Source organism: Cibotium barometz, chromosome 2 (assembly GCF_041138505.1).
Source record: "Cibotium barometz isolate CiBa-2024 chromosome 2, ASM4113850v1, whole genome shotgun sequence".
Classification (NCBI taxonomy): domain Eukaryota; kingdom Viridiplantae; phylum Streptophyta; class Polypodiopsida; order Cyatheales; family Cibotiaceae; genus Cibotium; species Cibotium barometz.
In genome coordinates, this window is record NC_141047.1 from 68,191,034 (window position 1) to 68,200,382 (window position 9,349).

At 40.5% G+C, this 9,349-nt stretch overlaps 1 protein-coding gene across 1 annotated transcript; it reads right to left on the minus strand.

Moving 5' to 3' along the window:
* Positions 1–4,786: 4,786 nt before the first annotated feature.
* On the minus strand, positions 4,787–8,524 carry LOC147641392 (stromal 70 kDa heat shock-related protein, chloroplastic-like). Its single transcript, XM_086820975.1, has 8 exons — positions 7,850–8,524; positions 7,104–7,356; positions 6,907–6,986; positions 6,664–6,806; positions 6,444–6,542; positions 6,163–6,352; positions 5,661–6,059; positions 4,787–5,550 (listed from the first exon to the last, which is right to left on the minus strand). Exons 1-8 carry the CDS (start codon positions 8,444–8,446, stop codon positions 5,149–5,151), a joined length of 2,163 nt encoding a protein of 720 aa, XP_086677101.1. The 5' UTR covers positions 8,447–8,524; the 3' UTR covers positions 4,787–5,148.
* Positions 8,525–9,349: the final 825 nt, after the last annotated feature.

The window sequence follows — 9,349 nt, forward strand, 5'->3', positions numbered from 1 at the left end:
ACACTTCAAGAAGAAATGATGTTGGACAAGATATATAAGGATAAATAAGAGTACCGGGGCTGGCAAAAGGTGGTGGTAGGGCTAATTTTAATGCCTTAACATTTGGAAATACTCTAAAAGAGGCTTCATCAATTGCCACCATTCCTAGATATCCAAATGTCTATGGAAGTGGTGCGAAGCAAAATTATAGATTTGGTTCTAATCCTTCATCAAATGGAAGAGATGCATGCAACACTTATGGAGGGGCATTTGGGTCACTATAAAACCTTTGATAATATAAGGACAAAGGTATGTGGAGAGATCTGCATACATGTGAGACAAGATGTTTACCATGTTAACTAAATAAAGATCCAACACATAAACTGGGAGGTTTTCTTCAGACCTTGCCTATTCCCAAAGGTAAATGGACGCATATTTACTATGGGGCTTCTTCATACAAGGAAGGGTTGGGATAGCATGATTATAGTGGTGGATCAATTGACAAAAATGGCACATTTCATTTCTTCCAAGGTCACATATACGGCACCTATGGTTGCAAGGAAATTTATGGAGTATGGAATGCCTCACCAAATTGTGAGTGATAGAGATGCCAAATTCATGAATTCATTTTGGAGGACACTATTTGAGCTTATGGAAACCAAATTGACTCCTAGCACCTCCTATCACCCGGAAACAGATGGGCAAATGAAGAGAGTCAATAAGTGGGTGGGGACATATTTGAGACGCTATTGTCATGACACTCAACATGCATGGGAATATTGCTTATAATAGTACAAATTAGTGAGCATTGGGATGTCACCTTTTGAGGCCACCTATGGGTAAAAGGTGAACGTGCTAATGGGGATCAATAGAGAAGAGGTTGCAAATCAAAATGCAAAGGATGAGGTTGAAAGGATGCAAACTAATGTGCAAGGACAATTTAAAGATTGCTCAAAGGATTATGAAGCAATATGCTGATGCCCATAGAAGATTAGAGTTCCAAGAAGGGGATTGGGTGCTTTTGCATATTCCCAAATCAAGATATATATCTCTCAATGGCAATATCAACACTAAATTGACTCATAGATATTATGGTCCATACAAAGTGGAGAGAAGAGTGGGACAAGTGGCTTATAAGTTGATGCTACCCATAACTACACGTATACTGGATGTGTTCCAAATCTCTCAATTGAAAGCATACGTTGGGCCAATACTGGAGGTTTAAGATGAGTTTCCTCCCATGAATGAGGAAGGCATGGTGGAATATGTGTTGGAAAGAGTGTTGGGTACTAGAGAAAGGGTGCTACACAACCATTTACGCAACCGTTCTTTAGTGGAATACCTCATCAAATAGAAGGGTTTACCCAGTGAAGAAGACTCATGGCAACCCACCATGGTTTTGGAAGGTCATGAGGACATTTTGGATGCATTTGGTGAGTCAAATGGAAGTGAACAACAGTGATTTAGCTTGTTAGATATTCTTGTAAAACATTGTTAGAGAGCTTGATACCACTTGAGAATGAAGATACTTGCATTGGAAAGATGGCAGACTTGATGTCCTATCTTGGAGAGCAAGTTTGGGCTATTTTGAGGGCAAAAGATTAAGTTTTCTTACAAAAGAGAAGTGCCCATTCGAGCGGGTAAGATGGCTTACAATAGGTCAAGCAAGTCAAACCAAATTAACCTACGGAGTGGTTAACAAGCACAACAACTTGAAATTGAGTTAAACTAGATGTTAATGAACGTTGACTAAGAAAGTCTCTTATCCTCCTTTTAGGAAAGAAGCAACTATCACATGCAAATGGTTCAACTTTTATGATAGTGAAAATGCACATGTTCCCCCATCATTAGGGATTTTGCACTTCACAAGAGTACCTTTTTAACTCTTATAGAGTGATCCAAACAAATGATATCCACAAAATAAGCAATGAATTGGTGTGTTCAGCATTGCAATTAGCGAACTTTGTCCAAGATCCCTTTTGAGCTCGATAACTTCCAAATTTGGCCAACACTTTTGCCTTGAAAGCAAATTGTAAACTCACACATTAAACAATTCTGAATTTGTCAACAAGACCAAGGCTTGATTATAGATTTCAAGTTGTAGAGATGAAGACAAGCTAGCTGCTGCTGTAAAAGACTCAAGACTTGAAGGAACATGTGGTTGAGCCTCTAACTTTATGGCAACAATGTTGCCAACAATATCAACATTAGCATTATTTTTTAGGGAATAGACTTTCAACATCATGAAGCAAAGAATGACCTACAAGTAATCTCTTGTCAAAAGATTTCTAAGAATACTTTTAAAATGTCACAAATTCTCACAAAATAAGAAAGTGATCACTAACACCTTAAATAAAAGAAAGTTTTTCAAATAATAAGTGAAACAAAATAGGACCGAAAAATAAACTTTTATGATTAGTCAATAAAATAACGGCAATATTTGCAACTATACATATAAATGTATTGTTTAAACAAAAGAAATATAAAATAAACAAAAGAAATATAACATCTAAATAATTGAATGAATTTTAAGAGTTAAAAACTAGATATGCAAATTATGTTATGAAACAGTATAATTAAATAACTAAGAATACTTTAAAAATGTCACAAATTCTCACAAAATAAGAATCACTAACATCTTAAATAAAAGAAAGTTTTAGAAGTAATAAATGAAAACCTTTTTGTAATTTTGTTTGACCTTTATTCTTTTTTAATATAGTTCGTGCTTTAGAAAAAAAAATGAAAACCGAAAAGTAGGGCTGAAAATTATTTTTTTATGAGATTAGTCAATTGAAATAACGGCAATATTTACCACTACACATAAATATACCTCTTTTAAACAAACTAAATATAACATCTAAAAAATCAAAAACAAGATTAAACTGTTAAAATAAAGTCGAACCCCTTATGAACCCAATTGTGCATGGCCTTCCTGCAAATTTTACTAAGAAAGAAATCAAACACTTCAAATTATTTAAAATTATTACTTAAAAAATACCACATCACAATAAAATCATAGCTTGCATTTCACATTGTTAACCAGAAAAAATCTTACTATTCATCGAAATCTCCTGTCAAAGCACAAAAAACCCAATGCATTTATGTAGAGGCAACATCCAAGAACACATTCGTTATCCGGAAACTAAAGCCCCTATGATAACCCATACAACCTTGATCCTGATGGATGACACAGCGGAAGCATTTAGGCATCCGCATACATGCATACATGACAACCCTGTAGCAACACTATAGCACAAGACATGTCTACATACCGAACACAGACATAACATGATCAGGCAACCAGTTATCATCACATGAAACATCCATTCATGCATAGCACAAACACATAAAGAACCCATCATTAGAATACACCTAAAACCACGTCATTAAGGATATCAAACTCCATAAAAGATGCATACATAATCTCTCTCGATCATGATGACGACTCAACCCAAATAAATTATTGTGCATTTAAAAAACTAACTTAAGCAATGAGGACCTAAGCATGATTAGACATGAGACCCATACCTCTAATGAGCAAAGAGGCATAGGAATACACAAATATATATTGATGTTAAGCATTGATTATCACAATTAATTAACACAATGATGAACAGGGAGGGACTAACCATGAGATACGCCGCCTCTATTGAACAAAGAGACAGGGGACTCATTAATCTTGATGTTAATAATTATATAATTCTAATAATCATAACACGGAGTAGAACGGGCAAGGTTTAATCGTGTTGTTTGATTACAGAACCCTAATAGTGCACATGCACAGAGTGAGCGACTGCCAAAATGCAGTCATGATGCAACTTCCCTCGGGCACACAACCAGCTCGACCATCTAGACCAGAGCCCAGGGCCACATCCGCGAAGTTAACAGTGACCGAGCACCCAGCAAGAAGACCCCATGCCAAGAAAGGTTGCCAAGAAGACCACAAAGACAGCCTGTGTAAGAGGAAGCAGTAGCTGCCCTACACTGGGACAGCTATGAATGTAAATTGTTTTTTTCTAATGAGATAGTGGTTTCGCTATAAAAAAAAGTTTGCAGCGCCTCAAGGTCACGATGATACATTGGGATAGGGAAGGGGCACACTTTTTGTACGTCCGGTAGGTCGGACGGCTTTGTTAGGGGCTTTGGGGGGGTGGTCGTGTGTGGGCTGGGTGATTGGGTATCATTTGGACAGGGGGGTGTGTACTGGGCCCTTAAGATTGTATTGTTTTGCTAGGCTATTTATTAGCGTCTTCAGCTTGCACGTCCACTGTTTGTGCGCTCATCATCATCTCCTCTCTCTCTCCTTCCAGGTGGGAAAACACTTCTTAGTTGCTGGACACAGCTCATTCCACATTCAAAGGGTGATACTTTTCATCATAATGCTGTTTCGCATTACTGGACGATTGGTATCATCTAAATGCTGCTCAGTATGATGCATACACATGTAAAATGTGGATTGATCACACATTGCGCCTCTCTAATCATTCACCGTTATGGCTTGCCCTGTACTTTGGCATGGCTGACAATGACTGTCCGTTACCTCACAAACGGCTACTTACGATTAACAACAATTAGTTGTCACATGCTCATTTCGCTAATTTGGTACGTCCAGTTGCACATCCCCTTGTCATGCATATGCAAGAGGATGCATTAAATTGCCACAAGTGTGCCAATAGTTTAAAATAATAATAAAAAATAGTTTACAAAATTGTCTTCTAATTTTGGTTAACCAAAAAATCTCTACAAATGATATGCCCTCCTTTTGGAAAGACCGAAAATTCATTACAGGATCTACTCAGGGGCATTCTTTGGTTCTCAGCATGAACTTGCATTAGAGTCAGAATTGTACCGTATACAAAATGACACTTTTGAGCATACAATTTACCATCACCCATAAAACAAGAATAAACCAAGTACTGCAAGACAAATCAAGGTAAATAATACCTACTTTTTGAGGTTCAAAAGCTATCAATATCGAAGGTTCACAGACAGACTTGTAGGTCCCAGCTGTTCTGTATATTCAAGGGACCAAAACTGCTGCAGTACTAGACTGCATCATCCTGACAAAAATGACTACCTGGGGGGCAACCACAACCACATAAACCCTAAGCCTACATTTTTCCCTCAAGCTTGACCATATACCTACATTACTCAGCTCGAACTCACAAACTATGCACTGTCCGTGAAACTGGCATCAATCACATCATCATCTCCAGCTGACTTGGAGGAACCATTGGAACCAGGCCCAGCTGCACCTTCAGGCGCACCAGCAGATGCCCCAGCTCCAGGCTGGCTGTATAAGGCTTGCCCGATTTGCATTACCTCTTGGTTGAGAGCTGCCATTGCATCCTTAATAGATTGTGTTGATCCCCCAGAAACAGCATCCTTCAGCTCTTTCACTTTCACTTCTACTTTCTCCTTAACGGCAGGAGGAACTTTGTCACCCAATTCCGTCAGCTGCTTTTCAGTTTGGTATATCACCGAATCCGCCTGATTCTTTGTATCAATAGCATCTCTTTTCTCCTTGTCTTCTTTACTGAATTTCTCAGCTTCATTGACCATCCTCTCAACCTGAAAACAGATGTAAGACAAACAAGTGAGCTCACATTTCTGATTATGTCAGCCCAAAAAATAAACAAGCATCTCCAATATCAACCCACAGCAGGTCTAATGCAGAGTACCTCATCCTTTGGTAAGGTACTTGCACCAGTGATTGTGATGTCTTGCTTCTTTCCACTGCCTTTGTCACTGGCAGTTACAGAGAGAATACCATTCGCATCTATATCAAACTTCACCTCAATTTGAGGAACTCCTCTTGGAGCAGGGGGGATTCCATCCAATCTGAAGCTACCTAATGACTTGTTATCCCTAACAAACTCGCGTTCACCTTGCAGAACATTGATCTCCACAGTTGTTTGACCATCAGCAGCAGTCGAAAAAACTTCTGATTTAGACGTTGGTAGAGTCGTATTTCTAGGGATAATCTTGGTCATTACACTACCAAGGGTTTCTAGACCAAGTGAAAGAGGGGTGACATCCAGAAGGACAATATCACTTACTTCACCTGCTAAAACACCAGCCTGAAGAGAGAGTTGATGTTACAATACTAATAGCTCGGTGTAAGACAGAGAAAGTAGGCATTACAGCAAACACTCCTACAGGAGGGCAGAAAATCAAGCAAACCTGCACAGCAGCTCCGAGGGCCACAACCTCATCTGGGTTGACAGTAACATTTGGATCCTTGCCAGTCATTCTCTTGACCAACGCCTGTACTGCTGGAATCCTTGTAGATCCACCAACGAGTATCACCTCCTTTACATCACTAAAACTGAGTTTTGCGTCTCTGAGTGCGTTTTCCACAGGGGTTCGACATCTTCAAGACAAAGAACAAGGAATGTCATAACCATCAACTTGTTAGTGCCCATAAGCCAGAAGAACTGCAACATACACAACAAAAGACATACCTATCAAGCAAATCTGAACATAACTCCTCAAATTTGGCCCGAGTGAGGCTTGTTTCAATGTGCTTTGGCCCGTCGGCAGTAGCAGTGATGAAGGGCAAGCTGAAAGTAGCAACAAATTTTGTTTCAGATGCACCTTACACGAACATTAAGAGTCAAGGCAGCAGCTTAGTGTTATAGCCTGCTTAGCAAAAAATCTGGGCCAAAATAATAAAGATCCTACCTAATGCTTGTTTGAGTCAAAGATGAAAGCTCCATCTTTGCTTTCTCTGCAGACTCCGTGAGTCGCTGCAGTGCCTGCTTGTCTTTGAGAAGATCAATCCCTTCATCTTTCTTGAAATTTGATGCCAGCCAATCAACAATACGCTGAATCCCATAAACTCTTCCTATTAGATCGCTTGCCTAACAATCATATGTAGTCAACACAACTAGCCCAAGACAATGACAGTGTCGCTAGCGCAAGTACCTTGTCAAAATCATCCCCTCCAAGATGAGTGTCTCCAGAAGTAGATAGCACCTCAAATACTCCATCGCCAACCTCCAACACTGCAAAAACTCAGACAGGGTGTATCCATTAGCTGCAAATTGTAATAGATATAAGTTCACTAACATGTTTACTTCACAGGACATTGTGCTGATAAAACAAGTGTTTATGATACATACCAGAGACGTCAAAAGTTCCTCCACCAAGGTCAAATACAAGTATCGTCTCATTGCTCTTCTTCTCAAATCCATAAGCCAGAGATGCAGCCGTTGGCTCATTGATAATACGCAAGACTTCTAGAGAGGCAATCCGGCCAGCATCTTTGGTGGCGGTTCTCTGAGAATCATTGAAATATGCAGGAACTGTAATAACAGCTTTGTTGACTTTGTCATTCAGAAACTTTGCTGCATCATCCACAAGCTTCCTCAAAACCTAAAGAACCAACCCCACAGTCCACAAAAGATCAACATCATAAGGGAAGGCATTGCTTCCATTATTAATGAAATTTAAGAGATTGGTTGGGGAGTAATTGGGGTCTTTATTACCCTGAACCTTACAGGAAGCGCTTCAAGAAAATGAGCACTCTGTAATCTGGGGGGTGTAGTTTGCCAGTGACCACATTCTCGTTAGTTTAACATAAATTGAGTTGTCTGTTGGCAGAGTAAAGCATAATCAAATTGCTCAGGAAATTGGTTTAGGATTAACTTAATTCTCTGTAAACCCAAACCCTGATTTCAGAGTCAATCACTGTATTCTGAATAAACTCTAATCCCCGAACCTTGTCTTCAGGAGTACTGAACGTGGCCTTAAATAACAGTGAGCTCTTTCTAATCCTAGAGATCACCCGAACCCCCAAGCATATAACCATACACTTGAACCCTGGCTTCAAAATGACTCATTCCAACCCCGTAGGTAAGAGGCCTACCTGAGCGGAAATTTCTTCTGCAGCGAATTGCTTGCCGATGGCCGGGCAGTCGAGCTTGACATTGCCGTTGCCGTCGCGGATAACCTTGTAAGAAACCTGCTTCGACTCGTCATTAACCTCGTTCATCTTGCGGCCGATGAACCGCTTGACGGAGAAGAAGGTGTTCTCGGGGTTGACGACAGCCTGACGCTTGGCGATTTGTCCCACAAGGCGGTCGCCGTTCTTGGTGTAAGCGACCACGGAGGGGGTGGTCCGCTGGCCCTCGGCGTTAGAGACAATGGTCGGCTTGCCGCCCTCCATGGCGGCAACAGCAGAGTTTGTGGTGCCGAGGTCGATTCCGACAACCTTCTCGCTCACGACGCGGACGGGGCCGCCGTACTGGTGGCGCCGGATGGCTCTACCCTGGCTGTGGCGGAGGCTAGCTTGCGAGAAAAACCTAGATTTATGATGCACAGCCGAACCGAAGAAGGCTGTGCGCGGCACAGCGGAGGACGAAGAAGAGGAGGAGGAAGACGCCAGACCTCCTGAAACACCTGCTGCCATGGCTGGGGCGTTGCTCAAGGACTGGGATAGGGTTTGAGCTGCAGCCATGGCCATAGCTGCTCCCCTATGCTCGCGACTTTCTCTCACTGTGCGGGAGACAGGCCAAAATGAGAGATGCAATTAAAAGAGGGCGCTTTTGGCACGTAATGGGTAATAAATAATAGGGGCCTACAATGAGTTTTAAAAAAAAGAAAATCAATTAATTAATTAGTTGGAGGAAAGGTATAAAGGAAACAATATAGGTCCCCCCAATGGACTTTCCTCATGGGACGTTGTAATTTCCTCTTCTCTTAATATATTCATGTTTTTGCAAAAAAAAATCAAATATCAATTAATTAGTTGAAGGTTACCAAAGCTGCCAATGTTTGTATTAACTTTACTAGTTTTTATTAAGCTGCCAATTTCTCTTCGTTGGGCTTTTCGCAAACATGTAGTTAATTATTGATGCAAAGATGCCACGGTTCCTATGATCTCTGGCCAAACCTCTCTCTCTCTCTCTCTCTCTCTCTCTCTCTCTCTCTCTTGCATGCACGCGTTTATCGTTATGTTTCTTTATCTCTCTTTCAATCGCTTGTAAAGCTATCCATTTAGACTCCCTATCTGTGTCAACTTTCTCAAAACCATTCATTGAGACTCCCTCTCTGTGTCTCTCTTACGTTAATTGTACATGAAAATGGTACTAATCCATTTAGACTCCCTCTCTGTGTCAGCTTTCTTAAAACCATTCATTGAGACTCCCTCTCTCTGTCTTTCTTACGTTAATTGTACATGAAAATGGCACTAATTCTCTCTTGCGCAAGCAGCATCAGAAAATTGTATCGCTTCATTCATATTTTGATAGACACCAAATCCCACACATGGATCACTGAAAACATAAATTTTTATCCATATAATTTTTCTTAATATTTTATAAAAAAATGTCCGTGGAACAAATATCCCATCACTATGGACATTTGG